This window comes from Octopus bimaculoides, chromosome 13 (assembly GCF_046866305.1).
Source record: "Octopus bimaculoides isolate indiv1 chromosome 13, ASM4686630v1, whole genome shotgun sequence".
In the NCBI taxonomy this organism is placed as follows: Eukaryota; Metazoa; Mollusca; class Cephalopoda; order Octopoda; family Octopodidae; genus Octopus; species Octopus bimaculoides.
In genome coordinates this window covers 35,283,785-35,310,493 of record NC_142940.1, presented here as the reverse complement: position 1 = coordinate 35,310,493, position 26,709 = coordinate 35,283,785, and the positions used below count along the sequence as shown (strand labels likewise).

At 38.3% G+C, this 26,709-nt stretch overlaps 1 protein-coding gene across 1 annotated transcript in view; it reads left to right on the top strand.

Annotated features, from left to right (window-relative positions):
* Positions 1-8,951: 8,951 nt before the first annotated feature.
* LOC106868425 (uncharacterized) overlaps positions 8,952-26,709 on the top strand; it is a 34,524-nt gene continuing 16,766 nt past the window's right edge. The window contains exon 1 of the mRNA XM_014913669.3: positions 8,952-9,625. Coding sequence (XP_014769155.1) covers positions 9,140-9,625 — 486 coding nt within the window. The 5' untranslated portion in view covers positions 8,952-9,139. The remainder of the gene's footprint in view (positions 9,626-26,709) is intronic.

Here is a 26,709-nt window from a genome sequence, read left to right as displayed (position 1 = left end):
CGCTTGACATTTTTATAGAGAACCCATTTCTCGTCATCAGTTACTGTTCGATCCAAAAAAGGTTCATTCGTGAGACCTGACATTAAAGAAGAGCACACATTCACTCTCTGCGCGCGATTAGACCCGGAAAGGTTGTGAGGAAACCAATGACCCAATTTGCTGACCTTTCCGATGGCACGCAGGTCATAATGAAAGGTTGAGATACGTATGATCTCAATGCAATTCACAGGCTGTATCGGTAAAATACAATGTAACAAGGGTGGACATTTGAAATACAGGTACGTTCCAGCTGACGTTTTTCTCAGCAATGTCTTTTACCATACTTAGGGGCGACGTTTTTTTCCCACGAAAGCTCCGGACCCCAGTAATGAACTCATTTGCATACAGCCAATCAGAGCTCACCTTGAATTTGCTGTCAAGTTAAACACACTCTACCAATAAACTCAAGACGAAGAACGGTGTTGCAAGTTGATCGATCGCCAAGTTATGCCTGATTTTAGGAGACAAGTAATTAGATAGATTTGCATCCATACCTATTATCGGATTTTGTTAGGGCTCATATGATAAAGATATGGATGGGGAAAATGTGGGTAGAGGGTTATGTGCTAGCAACCCTCTCCATTTGCTGCTTTACAAAGTAAACAACAACACAAATAACTACGCAGAAGCAGCCATAGTTGAAACAAGAAAAAGAACAACAAGCATTTTCAAAAGAGAGAAAACAAGCATAGTCATTCCTTATCTTATCACCCATCACTTGTTATGCGCTCATAAATTAGTTTGAAAGTTGAGCTCTGATTGGCTGTATGCAAATGAGTTCATAACTGGGGTCTGGAACTCGCAACCCGTGAATATAATAAAGATATTTGACCTTTCCTGCATCGGTATCGGTACCGGGACCTCTGGAGTAGTTGGTTGACGGTGAAATTCTTAACCAGTCATTCAGTCGCACATCTATCTAGCTAGCTAACTGTCTGTCTGTCTATCCATCCATCCATCCATCCATCCATCCGTCCGTCTGTCTGTCTGTCTATCTGTCTGTCTTTCCGTCCGTCTGTCACTTTATCTCTGTCTGTCTATCTGTCTGTCTATATATCACTCAATCAATCTACAAACACGCACATGCACACACGCGCGCGCACACACGCACGCACGCACACACGCACGCACGCACACACACACACACACACACACACACAAGAAGAGTATTGGAATGGAAAGAGAGGAAGATAAAAAAAGAGGCAAAGAAAGAGACATCTCTTACAGTCTCTTTCTCTTTCTTTGCCTCTCTTTACCGTCTTCTCTCTCTCTTTTCCTCCCAAATACTCTCCTCTGTTGCTTCTGTCCCTTTGTCCCTCTGTCCTCCAGGACATTTCGTCTCTACCACGTGACCTTTTATCTGCCCCTCTCACGTCTCTAGTCCTACAGGACATTCTTATTTTCCTTTGCATTTTCCAAACTCGTCTGCCTGGCAGCCGCTCGGCTTTTTTTTCTATGTATGTATTACTATAATTATTTTATTTATCGTGTTTCTTTTTGTCGTTGCCCTGTACATTCGTTAGCTATTCCCAGTGGCTTATTTGCCATTGGCTCCACCAAAAAGTGAACAATATCGACAATAAAAGGCGCGAAATTGTAAGGATCTTTTGGACGTTGACTGATGAGGAATTAGCTACGAATTTTCCGTTTGTTGTGTTTTTGTTAAACTTTCCGTTTGCTGTGTTTTTGTTTGATCTTTGAAATATTATTTATGTATCGCTACGTCGTCTTTTTTATTCACCTATGCAGGCGTGATTGTGTGGTAAGAAGCTTGCTTTCCAACCATATTATGTTTCCGGGTTCAGTCCAACTGCGTGGCACCGTGGGCAAATGTCTTCTACTATAGCCTCAGGCCGACCAAAGCGTTGTGCGTGGATTTGGTAGACGGAAACTGAAAGAAGCTTGTCACATGTATATATATATATATATATATATATATATATATATATATATATATATATATATATATATATATATATATATATAGGGTACAATTATTAATAATTTTACCAAGTTATCAATACGTTAAAAAAACCTTTTAGGTAAATTATACAAAATATTCTATAAATATATGCAAAATTCTAATAAGGGGTCAGCTAAGTGCCTCGCCACGTACTGAATTAGAAATAGACGCTAATGTCTTTTCAACTACCATCAAATCTCCGAGACAATAAAACACTTTTGAATGTAGGCAAAAGAAAAATGATGAATCAACACGACCGTGGTTAATTACAGACGCGTTTCAAACTTAAAGTAAAACATATTTACCTATTGTTCTCTTCAGTGTAATATTCCAAATATAAATTTGTGTTAAGATTAAATATTCACGCGATCAAGCGTCATCGCATGACTGATATTTAACCGCACTCCCAAAGATACACAGCCGAGGGTGATTATTATTTATCTTTTATACCCACGTGCGTGCTACGACCTATCCTGCAGAAAACTGCAGTTTTGATCATGCAGTGAATTATAATTTTAATAACAATATGGGTAAAATTATTAGTAATTTTGAATATTATATATATATATATATGTGTGTGTGTGTGTAGATATTCGCATGTGTGGATGTATTTGTCCCCCACCATCACTTGACGACCGATTCTGGTGTATTTAAGTTCCCGTAACCTAGCGGTTCGGCAAAAAGAGGCGGATAGAATAAGTACTAGGCTTACAAAGAATAATTCCTGGGGTCGATTTCTTTGACTAAACCCCCTTCAGGCGTTGCTACAGGATGGCCGCAGTCAAAGGACTGAAATAAGTAAAACAATAAAAGTATATATATATAAACAATTGCAGCGTGGAAGGTGTTTATAAGCCATTTAAAATAACACACAAAAACCGTCAGATTTACTTCAACATTTAAATTTAATTTGTCAAAATATTTTCGTCACTTTGAGACCGAGACCTGTTCACTGACAAAATTCTGTGCTGAAATATATATATATTATTTATATTGTTGTTGTTGTTGGCACTCCGTCGCTTACGACGTCGAGGGTTCCAGTTGATCCGATCAACGGAACAGCCTGCTTGTGAAATTAACGTGCAAGTAGCTGAGCACTCCACAGACACGTGTACCCTTAACGTAGTTCTCGGGGACATTCAGTGTGACAAGGCTGACCCTTTGAATTTCAGGCACAACAGAAACAGAAAGTAAGAGAAAGAGTACAGCAGGGTTCGCCACCATCCCCTGCCGGAGCCTCGTGGAGCGTTAGGTGTTTTCGCTCAATAAACACTCACAACGCCCGGTCTGGGAATCGAAACCGCGATCCGATGACCGCAAGTCCGCTGTCCTAACCACTGGGCCATATACATACACACACCATCACTAGCACACAAAACTAAAATGATCGAAAATACAAAATTTGGACATCGGTAAGCTGAACGACTGTGAAAAGTGTCCCCTGGCAATAGGATATGATTTTTCTTAGTTAAATTAAGTTTTTATCCTTCAACTGCAAAACCTTAAAATTTATACTCTAAAGTATTCTTGTACGAGAAATTTCATTATGTGAATTCTTTCTCTGTCTGTCTCTCTCTCTCTCTCTCTCTCTCTCTCTCTCTCTCTCTCTCTCTCTCTCTCTCTCTCTCTCTCTCTCTCTCTCTCATGCAGTGTGTGTAAAAACCACATTGTGTAAACATAAACTATCACATTTACTGTAAAAATGTAACATGAAAAAAATTTTGTCATGTGAAAGGATTTTTGTATTTTTACATTCATATATATAAATATATGATAAAAGTATTTATCTCTTATGTCAAAAAATAAAATTTGTTTTAATCAAATATATCATTTGAAATACAAGCCCGTACCAAGTGGCGATGTTCCATCACTATCGGGACCAAAAACTTCGAAGCTACCAGAAGAGAAAACAAAATCAAACAACTGAAAAGAAAGGCTTGACAAAATCAACCTCGTCTTCCACCACCTTTACTATGAAGTGCAAGGAAGAAACTAAATTCTCGGATACGAGATAAAGCCAGCGACGACCACACATACACACACAAATTTTGTGCATTTTTAATCTCGTTCTTATTTTATACGTATGAGTCTATATGTGTGTGTGTGCCCTTATAACTTTCAATCAACAGACGTAATATTACATGTATTATGTAATATGCAAACATTATAACAATACAGATCACTACGACCATCAACAGGTCAATGTCAGGACACCCAACCAATTAACACTCTGCTACTATCATAGCACTCCTTCTTCGAACCCACAAGAGTTAAGAAGTGAAAGAGAGGCAGGCAGAAACAAGAAAAATGCCCCTGTTATTTGAATACTATATAAATATGTCTTTAAAAAGACTTTTCTATTAAATTTACCAAAATTTAATTTTTCCATAATTTTTCAAAAATTTATTATTCATATTTTCTGTTGAAAAGATCTCAAGGATCGAAACCAGTACTGTAATGTTCTTTATAAAAGTATTTTAGCATTTTCTACTTTGTCTTTTTTCCATATATATATATATATATATATATATATATATATATATATATATATATATATATATATATATATATATATATATATATACACAATATAATTTTTCTGAATTTTCAGATTTTTCAATATGCTAGGCCACTGGTTTTAAATTGATATTAATCAAATTAATATTCAATTTTTCACCCTTATTATTTATACTTGAACTGCAACTAAAAATGCCGGCATGTTATAGCTGCCTAACGATAATTAGTTATAAGCAGTGTTTCAATTGAGTAGGGACTTGTATAACAAAATAAAAGTATAAACAGGCAAACAACTGGTGTCATGTCCGATTATGACATTTATATATTTAACCCTTTAGCATTTGAACCAACTTAAACTAGCCAGATCCATCCTTTCACACTTTACAAAGACATTTTAAAACAATCACAGCTTCAAAATCTCAAAGCTATGAGATGATGTGTAATTCAAAATAATGTGAATAATGAAGCATTACATTTATCAGAGTCATGTGAATACTAAATGGCTAAATTTTGACACAGCATGAGTATTGAATGTTTCTAGAGTTTCTGATCACATCCATGCTTATATATCATTCCTGTTGAAAAGAGAAAAACCTCACTCTACGCCATCACTGAAATTTAAATCATATTGCACTTACAATAATTATAGTTCATAAGCAACGGTTTTTGCCACTTTTCAAGTATAATTGTATAAAGGATTTTTTAAAATGTTTTATACAGCTCAGCATTTAACAGGGTTTATATAATGCAAGTTTAAAATAACTGAATAATAAAAGCTATTAGATATTGAGTTGTGTAAAATGTAGTTTTTAATCCTTCATTATTAAATAAACTATGGTTGAATTGTGGAAGATCATTGTTTATGCATTATAATAACTTTAATTAACAATATTTTATTGATTTCTCCTTCCGTACTAATATTTTTTTTATATTCGGGTAAGGCCACACATCTGTAGCGGAAGGAATAAAATTGATCGAATTAGTTCTAGTATATTACTGCTACTTATATTATCGATCGGTAGGAAATGAAAGATAAAATTTAGTCTTGCAGGGTTTGAGCATATGGAATTGCTCAATGCAAATTACTGAGCGTTCAACGAGTCAAAATCCAGCAGCTTCCGTTTGGGAATATTAGTTAAAGGGTCGATATAGTAAGTACTATTTAAGCATTGGCATCGATGTAACCGACTCTCCACTTCCCCCAAAACTGCTGGCCTTGTACCAAAATTTGAAACCAATATCAAATGAAAGACACATTTTGAGAGAAAGGTCTGATTCGTTTAATCGATTCTTGTAGTTGACTATTATTTTGGTGGATCTTCGTCGTTCAGCGATAGGATTCTTTTGTTGGATCAAATGTGTTACCTACTCTTAAATTAAGGAGTAAATGACTGAGAATTCTACAGACCCATATACCTTTAACGTAATTCTCAACAAGAATCAGCCTGACAGAATGAGTGCAAAGCTTTACTTTTTGAATCACAGGTACAATCCACCCGAGAAGCCTCTATACGTATCCATCTGTTGAATTTCATTTTCAAAGTATGGCCCAACAGAAAATATCACGCAGTGGAATCGAAACCTGTATCTCGTGATTACGAAGCTAACTTCTTAAACATTCGAGTATACTGTGCCAACAGATGCTACCGAACACAAAAGGTTAGAAAGTGAGGTCGACTTCGGCAAGAGCTGAACCCAGAACTTAGAAGGACGAAACCAAAAACTGACTTATATTTGGTAACAAAACATTCTATAGCTTCTGCTGTTCACCTCTTTATTCTGTCAGTTTAACCATAACTTCTAATAATACTACAAATCCACAATCTTTTGGGGGTTGAGGAAGGAGCTACAATAGCTTAAATCGATTCCAGAAAATAACGTGTATATGTATTTCATTATTCAGTTTAATTTCAAAATTTATTGCCAATAGGGAAAGAGCCTTCATTGGAATTTCAACAACATCACCAAGCTATTTTTGCACGTATATGAGTATGTGTGCAGTATTAGGAGTCAGTGCAGGTACAAATTTGTATGTTTTATTTTATGCATGTATTCTCATGCATATAGTTACATATCTAAACATGTACATGAATCAGCTTTTTCCTTTCTGGTTTTGTGAATTTCTCAGGATTGGTATTTAGGCAGTGTGTTACACATTGCAGTGCCCCAATAATTGCAGGTATAAACCTGAACTTGTAATTTGGGTTGAGTAACTGTAGATTTCTCAACAGTTCAGCGTAGGTATATGTATGTATGTATGTATGTATGTATGTATGTATGTATGTATGTAGGTACGTGTGTGTGTGTGTGTGTGTGTGTGTGTGTGTTTGTGTGTGTGTGTGTGTGTGTGTGTGTGTGTGTGTGTGTGTGTGTGTGTGTGTGTGTACGTATGTATGTATAAGCGCCAGTCCTACAATAATGGGCAGATTTAAAGACGTTGACCTTTTCGGTATTGGGACACACTCCTACGTGTTATCATAGGAGTTTAGAGTTGATAGTCTTTAAAAATAGAAGGGATGGAATGTTTAATGTCGAGAAGTCGATATTTTAAGAAAAACAATATCAACAGCATGTCAGTCACAGTGACTGTTGGTGGTTTTATTTTTACACTTGCAAACTATACTTTCTGTCTTGAAACCCCATGTTTTTTTCTGAAAACGAAAAGTTTTCTTTTTAGTTTACATACGCTGATCGTCAACTGTACGGATAGCCGGTGCTCTTTTAAGGGATGGACACAATGGGCAGGCGCTCAGGAGTCTCACGGGTTTAGGGGCCTTGTTCTATTCTACGTATATTGCGGCTTGTAAAAATAAGAATGAAATAGAAGTGGCAGCTTCGGCAAGTGTATTCTGCTATAACTTCGGGCCGACCAAAGCTTTGTGAGTGAATTTTGGTAGACGAAAACTGAGAGAAGCCCATCGTATATACGTGTGTGTGTGTATGTGAGTGTGAGTGTGTGTGTGCGTGTGTGTGCACGTTGTCTGTGTGTTCCGACCACTGCTTGACAAGCGGTGTTGGTGTGTTTACGTCACCGTAACTTGGCGGTTTGGCAAAAGAGACCGATAGAATAAGTACCAGGCTTAAAAAAAGAAAAAAAAAGGACAGGGATTGATTCATTCGATTGAAAATTGTTCGAGACACTGCCTCGGCATAGCCGCAGTCTAATTACTGAATCAAGGAAAAGATAAATAACAGTAATAAATACTGTAGGACCAAGTGCATTAGTTTGCCAGAGGTTCTATAATGCTGCTAAAATGGCCTCGCAAGTAGGGTGTGGGTGCTGAATTTTCAAATATATTGGAAAATGACCTTCTCTAGAGTTATTATTCGCTGTACAAATAAATCTATAAAAATGTTTTACATGGGCAGCTAACGAGAATTGTTTTGTTGGAAAAAGTGATCCCCTGGCTCGGCTTAATGTCTTCTCAGTGCTGCAGCCGGCGGGATTATCCAGAAGTGATGGGAAGAGATGAGGTGGTCTAAACCCTTTGTTCCTGGGTAAGAGATAGGTGCCTCACCTGAGATGCCAGTCTGTGACTCTTTTATTCCTTTCCACACCCTGGATGCTGCGGTAAATGGGAGGGTCACTGCTTCCCTAGCCAAAAGAAAGAAAATCGTTCAGTATCAGGACTCGTCAGTGAACCGGTACTTCCAGCCTATGGCGTTTAAGACGTTTGGAGGAGCTGGGCCGCTGAGAGCGGAGTTCTTTTCATCGTTGACGGTTCACCCTACCAAGGTGTCAGGTGATGTCTGTGAGGTTGCTTGGTTTTTCTAACACCTTAGCCTCGCCACCGCCCGTAGTAATGCCTCGTGCGTGTTGGCTTACTTCAGTAGGTTCCGTAGAACCTTGTGGTGTGCGACCAATTAAGACACTTGGTGTTGAATTGATGCTTTTTTTCTTTCTTCGTTTCCTTTTTTTCTTTCTTCACTCATGTTTGTGTTTTTTTCGGCTTGGGATTTATATTTTGTATTATATATGCATCATATACACACGTATTGTATATGTAATTATCAAATTACCTAAATCATAATATAATATAATCATAAATTATATTCGAAAATTTAACGAAAATAATTGCAGTAATGTTTTAATACCTTATTTATAGTTTTTATAGCTTTTATTTATGACTCTTTTAGCTGTGACTTACATTCACATTGTTTTCAGTTAAGTCTAAACACATAGATTCCTGGAATAATTAGCATGGAACAATTTCTTGCCATTTAATATGTTTTGAGCAGATTCTATAAAGTCTTCCAATATTTGTAAAACACAGCCAAAGTAATATTTCTAAGAGTCTTGTTTAAAAGTAAGATGCAGGTACCTAGTTAGAAATAAGAAATCGGTCATTTTATTAGAATATTCAATTAATGTATTGTAATAAAATTTATCAGGAACTATATTATAAGGAAAGCACAAGAGAACACCGGAAATAGAGACGAAAGGGATTGTTAAAGTAGTGTAGAGTTATTTCCCTTGTCTCAAAACTTCGAAATTTCGCAGCTTCTTCCTTCTTATTTCCATACATTACTTAAACATTTACATATACATGAATGCATATATATTTATATGCTTGAGTAAATATACAAAGCTAAAGAATAGTATAAATCTATTTCCTAATAATGGCAAAAGTCGTTCCTGCTCCGAGAATAGCAAAACTTGTCACAGAATTCGTATGCGAATACAGCATATCCGATATGACTATGACACCTGATAATCATCTTTGTGTAGCTGAAGAGGAAAGTTGTGTCTCGAAATACACTTTAGCAGGGTTGTGTGTCGGACGTCTAAAGTTACCAGACTGTTACTTGGGAGGTGTTTGTTGTCTCCAAAGTGCGTACGGTCGACAACTTTCTTGTCTTGGTAAACAATGGAACGACGAAGCTTATATTCCCGGAAGATTAGCAGTCCCTACGTTCTTCGGAAAATCTGCTGGTCGAGTGCTGATTTTAGACGGCAGTTCGGGTGATGAATTCGGACAGATCAAAGCTGAAGTGGATACAGGAGATTACACTTACTGGTCTGTATGCGACCTGGGAGTCGATCGCGGACTTGTTTTGGCACGCCAGGGCCACGTTGCCACAACCAAACAGGACAGTTGTGTCGAGGTAAGATGTTATAATATTTCATTGTTTACTCAGATATTAGCCCTTATACGTTCTTTTTCTTCTTTTAGAGGTGAGAAATGATAACTATAGTCTATTTAGTGACGTTGTTATCTCAGAACTATACTTTTAGTCGTTTAGTAACCAATAATATGTAAAGCTAGATGTGAACGATTTTACCTTGTCTCTTTGTTTACATTAAACTATTAAAAAATAAGCTGCTCATAACTTTAACCTCACCAAACGAATTTTGACGTCTTATTAGAAACTTTACGGGATTAATATTCTCCTGTACTTTTTAAAAATAAAGATAAGATTTCTTGACAACAACTAGTACAATTGTCTACTGGGATAGTAACGCGCAAGAGAATTCTCTGTTAAACTATATCTTCCTCTACTATTATCATTATTGCTGTTTTGTTGTTCATAATATATATATTATTATTATTTATTATAAAATATCTCGTTTAGCAGTAAATAACTTCGAAAATATTCTGATAAGTTTTACAGGTTGTTGGCCAGTAATTTTGAAAATGGAGGATATTACAGTATTTATTAATTTGAATATATCCTAGAAATTTTGGCCTTTTGCCTAACCAAACGAAATGACACACACAAACGAACTTGCATGTATTATTGTCGTTATAATTTTCGCTCTCTCCTAATTTTTCGTCGAGATAACTTTTGTTATTCTTTGTTGCGCATTAACAATAGATTCTCTCAGTCACATCTCTAGAGTTAAGTAATTATGACTTAATCATGTCTTACACTTCCATCCGCAAGTAAGATGTATTATGATTCCCATATAAATCATTTATATGGTTATATACAAGTTAGCTCCATGCTTATTAATACTATTAATAAAAAAAAAAAAAAAAAGTAGCTCTAAAAACATTTCTTTCCAACATTATTTACATATCTCACTTCCGATTCCCTAGTCACGCAGTTTTTTAGAGTTACTTCCCTTATACTAATGTGTTGCACGTTACTTCTAAACATGGTCATAGCTAAAGTGAAGCTCGCGGCATTAATTTCGAGACTAGTTGTTCATATTATTTACTTACCTATCACTACCAAATAGAAGGGATATTTTCTATAATCTATTAATGTAATTTTGATTGTAATATCATATCGATTTTCCCCTGAAAACATTAAGATTGCATGAATTAGTCTATAACAGGGAGAAAGATTCGAAAATTCATAAAATACATGGGAGAGAACTTGTTTCTCAAGGTTTTATTTCGTTCAAAGCTGTTCGCTGATCCTACCAGTTATTGCTACTGCTTGGAAAATCAGAGCTACAACGTTATTATAACAATACTACCCCATCTACTCATCCCAGAAATAGGTTGGCTACACGGCTACTACATCAATCTCCTGACTAGTTGCTACTTCACCAACAATGTGCGTGAACTGTGATAGATAAAAGGAATAGGAACAAGGGGTACGCTATGGTCCGAGAGTTTGTGAAGGTGAGTTGAGATGTAGGCGAACACAGTCTCTCCCTGCATGCACTGCCCTATTTCTATCACTGTGTATGAGTATGTACGCTATTAACTGCAGAGTAAAAGGTTGCTTTTACTGTAACCTTTGGGCTCTGGCCAAGTCCACAAATTTGGAAGAGAATAATTCATAAACCTGCTTCCTTTTTTGGTCACCAATATTATTTCAAGGATGCTTCGACATGATCTCTCGACCTGCTAGAAATAGCAGTCAAATCTCTCTCCAATTACATCCTTCCTCTCATCATCATTTAATGCCAACCTTCCATGCTGGCAGAATTTGGATGGTTCAACAGGAACTAGCAAGGCTGCATCAAGCTTTGCTGTCCACTTTGACATGGTTTCTGTAGCTGAATGGCTTTCCTAATGCCAACCATTTTACAGATTTTACTGGGTGGTTTTATGTGGCACCAGCAGCAGTGAGGTCACCAAGTAACTTGCTGGTCAAGACCTCTCCACTGAGGTAGTGAGCAGTATTGGAAAAAGTGACTTGTAGTACAGAAGTAACAAGGCTGCCATAGGTAGAGAGGAAAGAGAGAGATGATGAAGATGAGACAGTGGTGGGGTTGTACCCCTAAGTTACAGGGAGATGCATATAGTAAAGGGGATTGGGGATTGGAAAGCATAGGGTGGGTAAGATTTTGAAATTGCAAAAGGAAAGACAGAGAGTGGAGGGATTGCTGAAAGGAACATATTGCATGCAGGTAGGTTTGTGAGGAATAGATGAAGAGGAATACAACAGATTGTAAGTCTGAGGAAGGGGAGGGGTGGTGTTGAAAGATGAGTAGTTGGATGGGAGAGATATTCATCAGTTTTTGTTTGGAGGTAGGGGCAACATGCCTCTACAGCCTCACTTTTACTTTCACTGAATGGGTCTTCTGAAGCACGGCAAATCAATAATTGTCACAGTCCTTTGTCATCTCTGCTGTGAGGTTCAGCATCTGAAGATCATTTTTCATCACTTTGCCCACATCTTCATAATAAATACAAAACAAAAATATATAATCCATATCTGCAATATGCTAATAAATAAATAAATACATGAATAAATAAATTATATACTCAAAATACAATAAAATAAAAAATAATATAAAATTAACAAACCTGCAACTGAACATTGTCCATAGATGCATAAAAAATAATATTTGTTTCAAATTTTGGCACAAGGCCAGCAATTTCGGGGTAGAGGCTGAGTTGATTACATCAACCCCAGTGCTCAACTGGTACTGTGAATGACCTCCAAAAGGATGATAGGCAAAGTTGATACCAGCAGAATTTGAAATAATGATATATATTGGTTTCAAATTTTGGCACAATGCCAACAATTTTGGGGTAGAAGCTAAGTTGATTACATTCTTTCCAGTGCTCAACTGGTACTTATTATATTGACCCCCCCCCCCCAAAAAAAAAGATGAAAGGTAAAGTTGTCCCCAGCAGAATTTGAAATAGTAATAATATATATTAAAAACAGAAACCAAACTTGTAAGTTGGAGAATGTATTTCTAGATACACTGTGCCTGAATAAAGATGGTCATTTGCTTTCTAATCATGTTTGATAAGAGATGCTCTTATTGCACAGATTAAAATAGACTGGGCAGTGGAGAGAATGTAACATGTCCACATTGTAACACTATACTCCATATGATTCATCACTAAATGTTGCAGAGTGCAGTAGGGTTTCCAAGTAAGTAGAGACTTTAGTGTATCTGAAACACCAATTCTGTAGATTGTACCTGGTTGCCACTGTTAAGTCAGAGCAGACTTAGGGCTATGAGTGTCTCATTTCTGTTGAGTGAATGAGAAGTGTTTTACCTCAGAGTAGAATACTTGTTAGGATATATGTAGTTTGCCTTTCGTCATCCTACATATGTCTTATGTCTTTGGAGGAAAAGCTCAGCTGCTCAATGAAGTTTCAACCATAACCAGCAACAACCAAACTGGTTTGATGAGGTTTCTGGTAAAATAGGCATTCCTTTAATCCTACAGAGTTTTAGTCACTTTTCTATTATTGACAACCAATTTTTTTTTTACAAAGGAGTTAGTAAGTAAACTATTAAGCAAACACCCAATTCCTTGTCCTTTTCCTTCTCCTTGAAGTAGTGGGAGCTATTCTGAAAGTTTGCTGGTTAACTATTACACCCATTACACAAATGTAATAGTTTATTTACAAGTAAATTTATAAAAGTTGGCAATAACAGAAAAGTACTAAATATTACAATATGGTGTTGAAGGTTTTGGGGGCTATTTTTTTTTCTTTTTTTGTGTGTGATTCTGATTTAGCTTCTGTTCAACTCTGAGCAAGCAGGTCCATTATAAAATGACTATCAGCCATGGTTATCTTGTTTTAATCTCAGACTTTGTGTATTTAAGAATAGTGTTTTCTCAAATTTTTTTGCTGAGGTTCTGGACTAAAAGTTGCTTGTGTGCAAGTTTTGTCTTTCATTGCTCATTTATGTGAGTAGCCATTGCTCAAATGCCATATTGACCAACTAAACAAATGCACACCATTTTTATGTGGACATTTCTAAGATTATGAAATTACATGATTAACTTTTCAATTAAAAAATTATCTTTTCATTTTGAAAACCTTATGCATGCACAGCTTGAAGGAACATTGTCCAGGATTGAATTATCCTAAGGTTTTTTAAGCATAGTGTGGAATCACTTGACTGATATTTCAAGCAGTTCAAGTCACTGTGTTATAGCTACTGGTTTGTACATTGTAATTGTTTTAACATGAGATCAATAAGGACAAATTTCAAATAATATTCAAGGAAGGAATATTGTTAGTCTGCATTTTATGTGCAAGTTTTAACATGTTTCACTGTACATCTGGGGTTGATCAAATATGTACAAAATATGTACTGGAAGTCAATTCCATTGATTGTTTTCTTCACCAAGAAACTTTTTTATTAAAATCAATATGATAAATCATTATTTTAAAGTAACATTGACTTGATGTAAACCATTGTTTGATCTGTAACTTTCAAAGTGGATGAGTGTTCTCTATATGGTTGTATTCACAACAAAAGACATAAATGTTGGCTTAGAACAGAAGTTGTTTACAGACGGAAACAAGACAAGATTACAACATTGATACTTTTCAGGTGACTGACTCTCAAGAAAACCTCAGTAAATATCATTTCTAAAACATAAAAAAGCCATAAGTTTCAGTTTCAGGATCTTGTCGTAGAGGATGTATAGTTTTCTGGTTACTTTATCGATTGACTTGGATCAGTTTTTCTTAATAATGGGCAAGCTGTTATCATGTCTACATTTCATACACGCACACACACAATATATATTTGTGTATACATGTGTGTATGTATGTGTGCGTGTATATACAGACACACACACACATACACACACTGGATTGAACTAAACCCTTCAAGGTGGCGCTTCAGCATGGCTGAATTCCAATGACTTGAGATAAGTAAAAGATAAAATATGTCGATATATTTATACATTTGTTCTTTATTCTCCCCTTCAGCTATCTAAGCACACATACAGATGGGAGTTTGTGTGTGTGTATGTGTCATGCTTTTTAATAACATCATCTTAATGTCAATGTTTCATGGCTGGTCTGAGAGTTTATTGAGGTAGATTTTCTCAGGCTTTGGTTGACCCAGCTAAGGCTATAGTAGAAAGTACATGCCCAATGTGGCACTCAAACCAAAACCATGTGGTTGAGAAGTGAACTACTTAATCACACAGCTGTATCTACTGTCTGGAAGAAGTATTCTTCCCAACCACATGGTTCTGAGTTCAGTCCCACTGTGTTGCACTTTGGGCAAGTGTCTTCTACTATAAACTCGGGCCAACAAAAGCCTTGTGAGTGGATTCAGTAGACGGAAACTGAAAGAAGCCTGTCATCATCATCATTGTTGTTTAACGTCCAGTTTCCATGCTGGCATGGGTTAGATGGTTCAACTGGGGTCTGGGAATCCAGGAGGCTGCACCAGGCTCCAGTCTGATCTGGCAGTGTTTCTACAGCTGAATGCCCTTCCTAATGCCAACCACTCCGAGAGTGTAGTGGGTGCTTCTTACGTGCCACCGGCATAGAGGCCAGAGGGAGCTGGCAACAATCATGATCGGTTGGTGCTTTTTATGTGTCACCAGCATGGAAGCCAGTCAAGGCGGCGCTGGCATCAGCCATGTTCAGATGGTGCTTTTATGTGCCACCGGCACGGGAATCGCAACTACAATTTCCATTTGATTTTGATGTACTTGACTCAATAGGTCTCCTCAAGCATGGCATGTTACCCTACGATCCAAGGTACCGTTGAGTAGGCTGGTTATGCAACACTGGTGTAGGTTACAGCTGTGAACTCACTTTATTTGCCGGGTCTTTTGTCATTGCCTCTGTGAGGCCCAACGTTCAAAGACTATGCTTCACCACCTCATCCCATGTCTCCCCGGGTCTCCTACCTCAGATTCCTTCCACTGTTTGGGAGTGGCACTTCTTCACACAGCTCTCCTCATCCATCCATAGTACATGACCAAACCAATGCAAATATCTCTCTTGCATGCCACATTCAATGCTTCTTATGTCCAACATTTCTCTCAGGGCGCTTACACTCTGTCCTATGCATGTCTTCACCAGTCACGGCCCATGTTTCACTGCTGTGAAGCATGGCAGTTCATACACATGCATCGTACAATCTACCTTTCACTTTGAACAAGAGGCCCTTTGTCACCAGTAGGGGTAGAAGCTTTCTGAATTTTGCCCAGGCTATTCTTATTCTAGTGGTAATACTCTCTCTCTCTCTGAGCATCCACCCCCCACTTCACACTTGGTCACCTAAGTCGTGGAAGCTATCAACTACTTCTAGTTTCTCTCCTTGGCATGTGATGGAATTTGTTTTCTGAGCATCTGTTGTGTTTATTATTGCCCGTGTGCATCTGCTACACAAGAAAGCTATCATCCTGGTTAATCTCCCTTTGATGTTGCTGCACCTCTTATGTGTCCATAGCTTACGCTGGGTACACCTTATGGAGTTTCTACCTACACCTTTTCTGCAGATCGAGCAAGGCCACCTACCTGAAGGGGTGTATGATGTGTTTGCCTTCCTACTTACTAGAACTTTGGTCTTTGCAACATTGACTTGAAGGTCCTTTGATTCTAAACCTTGCTTCCACACCTGAAATTTTTTCTGGTAGTGATTCTGCTATGAGAGCCAGGTCATCAGCATAAAGGAGCTCCCATGGGCAGCCTGTCTTGAATTCCTCTGTTATTGCCTGGGGGACTATGATAAGAGGGGGCTGAGGGCTTATCCTTGGTGGACCCCTACTTCTACCTGGAATTCTTCACTATACTCATTGCTAACCCTCACCTTACTAACGGCATCTCTATATAGGGCCTGTACAGCCCTTATTATACATCCGTCAATCCCTAGTTCCCACATCGCCCACCAGATAGGGGATCAGATGGACTTATCAAAGGCTATCTCCAAGTCCACAAAAGCGAACTGCTGCGAAGTTAGTTCATCTGGGACACTTGACAGGAAGAGGTCCAGCTTTATTTTAAAGACACCTACATCTACCCCATGCAGGACTCTCAGGCCCTTCAGGAGGATATTGAAGAGCTGTAGATCTCTGAAGCCCAGGCTATTGCAGTATCTTGCCCAACATCCTGAAGGCAAATTTGGAACCCTTGACACTATGCAGTGGCACCCAGTTCTAGTATTTGAGTAACTATAGATGCCAAAAACATATATGAACGCGCGCGCGCGCACGCACACACACACACACACACACACACACACACACACACACACACACACACACACACACACACACACACACACACACACACACACACACACACACACACACACACACACACACATAATTTATATAAGGGCATTAACTATATAGTAATGCCTCACGCTTAGAGGGACTAAATAAGTAAAAAACTGACTTATTTAGTCCCTCTAAGCGTGAGGCATTACTATATAGTTAATGCCCTTATATAAATTATATATATTTATGGGAAAAAACGATGGGGTTTTTTCCTTATGGGGTTTTTTCACGCTGACTACTTGATAAATTCTTATAAAGATTTTATCCTATATTATATTATATATGAATATATAAATAAATATATATATATAAATATATAAATGAATATATAAATTTTAAAAAATGGCGGGTACTTAGTTGCCGACCCAATAGATGATGCCCTTTTTTGGAAACGAGGACCATCATAAGCTTTTCGGTAGACTTGCTTTATCTGCCCTTTTGTGCATGTAAAAAACAGATGTTTGGCTCTTTTAAGATAATCAATAAACAGTCTGGAGTATTTCTTAAATTTTGGTAGTGTTTTTGTCCAATTTAACACAAAACTTTATTACACATCAAGTTTCCAAATGGTTTACATGTCCTGATTGCATTCTGCAAACTAATCAGCTGGGACAAGCAGTGTTTAATAGGGTGAATTCAAAGTGCTATTACAGCCATCTATTTCAATCTGGAATAACAAAAGGTGGCAGGTAAGCTTATTAGATGTACAGGAATGATATACTATATTTTGTGTGTGTGTGTGTGTGTATATATATATACATATATCATCATCATCATCATCATCGTTTAACGTCCGCTTTCCATGCTAGCATGGGTTGGACGATTTGACTGAGGACTGGTGAAACCGGATGGCAACACCAGGCTCCAGTCTAATTTGGCAGAGTTTCTACAGCTGGATGCCCTTCCTAACGCCAACCACTCAGAGAGTGTAGTGGGTGCTTTTACGTGTCACCCGCATGAAAACGGCCACGCTCGAAATGGTGTCTTTTATGTGCCACCCGCACAAGCCAGTCCAGGGGTACTGGCAACGATCTCGCTCGAAAATCCTACGGGAGCCAGTCAGGCGGTACTGGCAACGGCCACGCTCAAAATGGTGCATCTCATGTGTCACCCGCACAAGAACCAGTCCAGGGCACTGGCAACGATCTTACTTGGCTTGTCGGGTCTTCTCACGCACAGCACATTTCCAAAGGTCTCGGTCAGTAGTCATCGCCTCGGTGAGGCCCAATGTACGAAGGTCGTGCCTCACCACCTCAGCCCAGGTCTTCCTGGGCCTACCTCTTCCACGGGTTCCCTCAACTGTTAGGGTGTGGCACTTTTTCACGCAGCTATCCTCATCCATTCTCACCACATGTCCATACCAGCGCAATCGTCTCTCTTGCACACCACAACTGATGCTTCTAATGTTCAGCTTTTCTCTGAAGATACTTGCACTCTGACGGGTATTCACATTGACATTACACATCCAACGGAGCATACTGGCCTCATTCCTTGCGAGCTTACGTATGTCCTCAGCAGTTACAGCCCATGTTTCACTGCCATGTAGCATGGCTGTTCGTACGCATGCGTCATACAGTCTGCCTTTTACTCTGAGTGAGAGTCCCTTTGTCGCCAGCAGGGGTAAGAGCTCTCTAAACTTTGCCCAGGCTATTCTTATTCTAGCAGCTACACTTTCAGCGCACCCACCCCCACTACTAACTTGGTCGCCCAGATAGCGGAAGCTATCGACTACCTCTAGTTTTTCACCCTGGAATGAGATAGAAGTTGTTTCCTGTTTGTTTACAGTCTTTATTGCACCTGAACATATGCCACAAACAAAAACTAACTTGCTAGTTAACCTGCCTTTGATGTTGCTGCACCTCTTATGTGTCCATAGCTTGCACCGGGTACATCTTATAGAGTTACTACCTACTCCTTTTCTACATACTGAGCAGGGCCATCTACCTGAAGGGGTTTGTGTTTTATCTACCTTCCTACTTATTAGGATTTTGGTTTTAGCTAGGTTGACTCTAAGGCCCTTCAATTCTAGACCTTGCTTCCACACCTGAAACTTCTCCTCTAGTTCTGATAGTGACTCCGCAATTAGGGCAAGGTTATCAGCATAGAGGAGCTCCCAGGGGCAACCTGTCTTGAACTCCTCTGTGATTGCCTGGAGGACTATGATAAATAAGAGGGGGCTGAGGACGGAACCTTGGTGGACCCCTACCTCTACCCGGAATTCATTGCTGTACTCATTTCCAACCCTCACCTTACTGGCAGCATCTCTGTACATGGCTCGCACAGCTCTCACTAACCATTTTTCTATCCCAAGTTTCCTCATTGACCACCAGATAAGGGATCGGGGGACCCTGTCAAAGGCTTTCTCCATGTCAACGAAAGCCAGGTACAGAGGTTTATCCTTAGCTAGGTATTTCTCCTGCAACTGTCTCACTAGAAATAAGGCATCAGTAGTGCTTTTACCTGGCACGAACCCAAACTGCATCTCATCTAAATTGATTCGCTCCCTAATTAGTTGGGTTATGACCCTCTCTGTAACTTTCATAACCTGATCTAACAGCTTGATGCCTCTGTAATTATTTGTATCTAAAGCGTCACCTTTACCTTTGTAGCAGTTGACTATGATGCTGCTACACCAGTCATTGGGTATGACTCCTTCGTGTATCACCTGGTTCGTAATACGGGTGACTAGGCTATAGCCAACACTGCCAGATATTTTGAGCTATATATATATATATATATATATATATATATATATATATATATATATATAGTTAAATACATATATTAATGTATATGATTTGTGTATTTTCCGGTGGCAGCATTGGCATAGTGGAGTATATAACTCTCATGTCACCGGTGCTAAAACACCTTAGACCCATAGACACCTTCAATCACTTTTGGGAGTGATGGGCATCAATGTTTTACCATTTTTGTATCTTATCAACACTACCTACCCACCTCAGTTGAAGGCAAGTCAGCTAGCCAGTCCAACAACTTATATGTTAATGGCTTATAAAATCATGCGCTGGTATACCTGGAAATTGCATACCTAAGACAAAATTTACATATGAAGTAAAAGCAGCTCTAGTATAATAAATATTGTTAAATACATCATTATCATCATCATCGTTTAACGTCCGCTTTCCATGCTAGCATGGGTTGGACGATTTGACTGAGGACTGGTGAAACCGGATGGCAACACCAGGCTCCAATCTAATTTGGCAGAGTTTCTACAGCTGGATGCCCTTCCTAACGCCAAGGCGAAGAGCACCCTTGGAGGAACCGTGCGGGCCGAAACGACCGGGAGGTGGACGCGCTACTGAAACGCGTGCGAGCGGCGATGCCCCGGGCGACGCTCGCCCCCCCGTTTGTTTCCCCCGAACACCGCGAACCGCCGCCACTGGCGGAGGCGGCGGCAGCATCAACAGCGGCGACTGCGACGCCGGTGAAGGCGAGGCCAAACGATCGCATGCTGATGCCGACCGACCAACCGGACGGGGGATGGTGGCGGAGGCGGGAGACGGGCTGCCGGAGAGACCGTCGCAGCGACGATGCGCGCAGAGCTCCGCGGCCCGACCGCGCACGCACCGGCGAATAGGGCCGGGAGTGCGAACGGACGACCGAAGTGGACGCGCGTGAGGCGCGACGGCGCCGTCGCCCCGTATTTTTCGGTGGGTACAATGGCATAGCAGAGTATTTAACTCTTATGTCACCAATGTTAAAACACTGGTGACATGTGAGTTATATACTCTGCTTCACCATTGTAGCCACTGGAGAATACACAAGGCATATATATTTGTATATGTATTTAACGATATTTATCATACTAGAGCTGCTTTTACTTCATATTTAAATATATATATATATATATATATATATGCATATATATGGAAGACACTACCATCAGTCAAAAATGATCATGCACCTGCATATATATATATGTATAAATGTGGGCAAGTTTTTTGAGAAAGGTTAGTAGTTGTCTGTTTGCACATGTACTTTTTCACAAAACAGATGTTTATCCAAGACAAGGCTGCTAATTTAAGCTGATACAGTTTGGGCAACACTGTCACCATGACAAATGCTCACTTTCAGAAGCTAAAGGTACTGTAAAACCTCTTCTAGACCCTTTAACTGTTCCATTGATACACTGCTCTAGGATAACTTATCTTATAGTGAAAGGTCAAGTTTGATCTTCAGCAAGATTAGAACTCGGAACGCAGACAATTGAGATGAATACTGTGAGGCATCCTAGCCAATGCTTCCCAACCACATGATTCCCGATTCAGTTCCAGTATGGCATCATAGGCAATATCAATAATAATAATAATAAGGATTATTATGACATTGCACAGCATTACCTATTATTTTTATAATATGTGTACACAGCTTTACATAGACCAACACATATTTCAACTGCACTGATTAGTAACCATTGCAATTGCAACCCTACTATAATACAGTTTCTTCAGGGTCTTTACTTCATATCCCTTGATTTAACTGTTTAAAGTTTTCTGTTTATCTACTCTGCATTGTATGATGTGGAGTTGTCTGTTAAGTTAGGCGTGAACAGTCTTCAATTGAAGTTTTGACTGGATAATCAATATTCCATTATTTCAAACCATGTTACTGATGTTGGGTGGGCATTGATGGTGTTGTACTGTTTATATTGTTCTTGCTAATTGTATTCATGTGGCTGTTTAGTTTCTAGTCAATCCTTATAGACCCAAGATCAAAGACATGTCATTCAACTTTTAAGATGCACTAAGACACCATCTTATATGCTTTTATTTGAAATGCATTTTTTTATCTACATCATTCTATACATTACTATTGCTGTTGGTGGTTGTGTTGGTGTTGATAATAGAAGCACACGTGCACAAATACATATATACACATACACACACACACATTCTTTTATATGTGTGTGTGTGTATATATATTTCCGTATTCCCGAGCGTCATACTAATATATACTTTTGTTATTTACACCACCTGTCCTCGTCTGTTGTTATTTTTTGTATAATCTCCCATATATATATATATATATATATATATATATATATGCTCACATTATGTACAATATATGTGTATATATGTGCATAAAGTGATGATAGTTTTTCAAATTGTTAACAATATACTTTGATCCTAACTAAAACACAAGTGGCCATTGAGTTGGAAAGAAAGTATAGTTTTAAATTAGTAATATAAAACTATGCTATCTGAGTTGGTGTAAGAATGAAGTTACAGCTTGTATCCCGAAATCCTTTAACTTGAGGTAATCCTAATGTGGTGGATACTTGCATATATACATATTGTCATCATTATCATGATTTAGCATCTGTCTTCCATGCTAGCATGGGTTGGACAGTTTGACAGGAACCAGGACCCAACAAATGCGAGGACTGCCTTGGGAAGGGAAGGTAAAAAAACCCAAAAACTCAGGAAGGAGGTAAGCAGTGGCAGTACAAAAAGCATAGAGAGCAGCAATATAATAAACCTGAGTAGAGTAAATAAACTTTGCTATTTCTTGTGGAGACGCATGGCTTAGTGGTTAGGGTGTTGGACTCATGATTGTAAGATTGTGGATTTGATTGCTGGACCAGGAGATATGTTGTGTTTTTAAGCAAAACATTTCATTTCATGTTGATCCAATCCAGTTGTACAAATGAGTTTAGTCTGGAGAGGGATGGACTCTGCCAGGCTTCCCCACCTAAGATATGCTGCCATGGCTGAAGCATCCCAATGACCCCCAAGGGGGACTTATCAATTATCTGTGTCATCATTGTGTTGATTTTTTTTTTTTTTTTAATAGGAATGTTGACAATCTAACGGAAACCAATGACTGTTGTAGATTTTAGTTTCTTTATACTACTTTCACAACAAAGTTTCCAGAGTAATGAAAAGCTATGCTGAAACATGTTGTCATATACACTTTGTTATAAAAAATTCAGGGAAGATCTGAAAATAAGTGAACCATTCCAAGCTGTTTGACAATTATTTCCCAATCGAAAGACACCTTACTAATGCCATAATGCAACACTGTGGCTCTTATGTCTTTATTTCTTTATCATTTTTTTTCTTCTAGGCATGATTGTGTGGTAGGAAGCTTGCTTCTCAGCCACATGGCATCGGATTCAGTCCCACTGCATGACCAAAGCCTTGTGAGTGGATTTGGTATGTGTAAAGAATGACCGTGCGAACTCAAAAAGGAGATATGGTGACAAATGGAAAAACAGAGGACTCCTTTTATTTAAACGTGTCACACGGTCGAACACAAAATAATATATATCAGATATGATATATGTGATATGTTATGCGAGATGACCAGTAATGAAAGACCACAACCGTATAAGATGAATAACAGAGATATTTATTATGGCGTTAAAGATGTATGTCTGTGTGAGAGTGTGAATGCGACATATAAGAACATAATCAAAGACAGGCCGTCGTACAAAGAAAAGTGTGTATGTGAGTGATACATGTGTGTATGAGTGTTTACAGCAGATAGAAGGAGAGTCAATAACACGTGAGCGATTATACCAGTTCGTTAGTACACTATAGGAAAAGTTCTGTATGTGAAAGTGAGGGGGCTGAGTGTGGCACAGCTGATCACTAGTTGTGATGTCGTGGCATCGATGCCGGGCCGTGATTCTTGTTATACAGACGTTCGTCGCTGGCTGAAATTCTTGTCTGTTTATTTATCGTGGTGAAGCTGAGTCACCTAACAGAATCGAAGAGAGAGATGTGCCGCGGAGGTTTGGTTTGGTGTACATAGTAAGTCGTGTTGACGCTGGTGGTGTAGAGGCTGCTTGGTAGTAATCGTGTTGGTCATGAAGATGATGCTGGATAGTAGTCGTAGACTCTAGTTGCTGATGTGGCGACGGCGGTGGTCATCGTTGGCTGGACGAAGCTGTTGAAGTGGTCGCTGGCTACTTGTTGCTGCTGCCGTGTGGTACATGGAACAGTTCTCAAAGAGAAACTGGACCAAGACAAATTTGTTGGGTATGAGTTAAAGCTATTTATAACAAACTATTGGCTCCCGATGGCTTCAGTTTAATACTCTATCACGTGACCTTATTAGGGGCTGTGATTGGTCAGTTTGCGTTCTGGCGGGAACGGTTCGAAGAAGTTGCCGATTCGAATATTAATCAGTCACGTGATGACAAGGAATGGGTTCTCTACTACGCTCGCATTTATTTATATTTAAATGAGAAGATTGTATGTAATGGCGATAGTAGTTTTGTATCTAGTGACGATAGGTAGTTTCACTACATATGGAAATTGAAAGAAGCCCATCATATATGTATAAACGTGTGAGCTTGTGTGTGTCCCCAATCACTGATTGACAACCAGTTTTAGTGTGTTTACATCCTTATAACTTAGCGGTTTGATAGAATAGGTACCAGGCTTAACGAAAAAAAAAAGTACTAGGGTCAATTAATTCGACTAAAGCTTCAAGGCAGTGTCCCAGCACAGCCACAGTCTAATGACTGAAATAAGTAAAAGAACAGATAAAAGAAAAAGTTTGATGCCATGATCTCACTTTTGAGTATCTTCAACAGCGTTTGTTCTGTAGTAAGCACTTGGATCGTTCCTCTGAATGGTAGAGGATACTGATAAAGTAATACAAAATGTTAACCTAAACGTTATATAATGCAAATGGACTGACCTGTTGAGTAAACGATGAAAGGAAAACTGATCTGTAATTTGAAGTGGAATCAAAAATTTGAGAATACTGGATCTCGAAGGCGAGATAAAATAATACAAAACATATACGCGTAGATAGTGTCGCTATTGTGAACTTAATCTACACATACTGACATGAACAAGAAAATACCAAAAATGGTGTGGAAACTCACAATGGAACTACTTGACTAAGCTATAAAGAAATCTCAGTAATTTTAATTTAGCCTCATCGAAAAGCAGTTTCTTTAAACTTCTCCATTCAGTATTTTACTTGCAGCTTTTATTTCAATACCGCTCGGAGTTTTTATCAGATTTGATGCAATTTATTTTTTTTGTTATTATTTAAATCGAGATATTTAAAGACAGACAGACTTTTGTTCTTTTAAAAGTGACAAGTTTTGGAGATGTTGCTTAAACAAACAATTGTTTTTGTCTCCACGTGTAAACTGTGTTTCAATGTTATTCTTTCCCTTGACATTAAACAATTAATGAATCTCAAACTATAAAAAAACAACAACTCTATTATCTCCCTTACATCATAATTTCATTTTCTTACAAAGTTATTTCTCTTGATATTAAACTTTTCCTTTGAAAGAGTTGACTTTTCTGTATTACTGTCTCACTGTAGTTTGCAAGGATGACTAAACACATTCCGATGTTGTAAAACATTGAAACTAGTCGGTTCGAAGCTCATTCCATGCTATTCAAAACCTCCGTAGCACAATTTCACGGTTGGACTAAACGATACGTCAATATCACTCCATTTACAAATCGATTCCTACAGCTACACAGATCATTCGATCTTCTGATAGGCCGATGAACATCTACGGCGTAGATCGAGTATATCGTATATTCTACGCTATTACTCGATTTGTGAGAAACAACCCTCGAATTACCTTCACTGACATATGTCAGTACAAGATACATTGGGTAGTGTAGTTCTACTTACCTGAAAACGACGTGATGGTCATGGCTGAGATGAACGGCAAAGTCAGAGTTAACTTTCTGCTGGACAACAGCGACTCTTGAGGAGTTAATAGTAGAATACTGTTGTGGTAATGATACTTTGAGTGGACCCTGTAGTATTGAAAGCATGAGACGGTGGAAGGGGTTGTAACTAACTTCTGAGAAGGCCCCCTCAGACTGATGAAATAAATGAGGTTTATGCTTAGCTATGGTTATTGGATGGTTAAAGCCTGTAGAGAGAGAGAGAGTGTGATGGAGGTTTCAAGAGGGTTATGTTTTTTAGAAGGTCAGACAAATCATAATGTTTAGTGTATGAGGTGCACACTTCATAATCATTAATAACACAAAAATATCTGAAACTAACAGAGCTGGCTTCCTATTAAAGCTTTCAACCATTCTCTGATTTGCTAGTTTTTAATTCATTTTATAAACTATTTTGCCATTCAACTGGAATGGAGAACGAAGACTGTAACAGTTGTAAAAGTAGCCATTAATCCCAACATGATTTGAAATCTGTTACCTTCATCTTTTTTGGGTCAATAAAATGAATATAGATTGGCAATACATTGACACTGATTTCATCGGTCCAGCTCCCTTTGATCATTTCTGTTGAAGTGCAATTGAGTTTATAAAATAAATTTAAAAACTAACAAACCAAAGAATGGCTGAAGGCTTTAACAGTAAGGTCTAGCGCTTAGTTGGGAGTAGTTTTGTGTTATTGCTGATATCAATTCTGACAGTTCATTAGCAGTTGTTATAATTAAGAATAGTAAAAAAAAAAAAATTAAAAAAATGTGCATGTATTAACTGGATTTAGACATAGAAAGAATGCAACATAAAAAAAAACAAAAATAATAAAAGAAGTTTCTTTGATTATTATTTTTTTTTCTGTATGTCTTTGTCCTTGCTAGCTAAGTCATCATGACTTTTAACATGCACTTTTACATGCTTGCATAAGTTAGAAGGAATTTGACGAGGCAGGTTATATATATATATATATATATATATATATATATATATATAGAGAGAGAGAGAGAGAGAGAGAGAGGGGGGGGGGTAATAAATATTCGTACATGTCAAAATTTTTTATTTAATTTCTAATGAACATAAATGGGATATACCAATACTA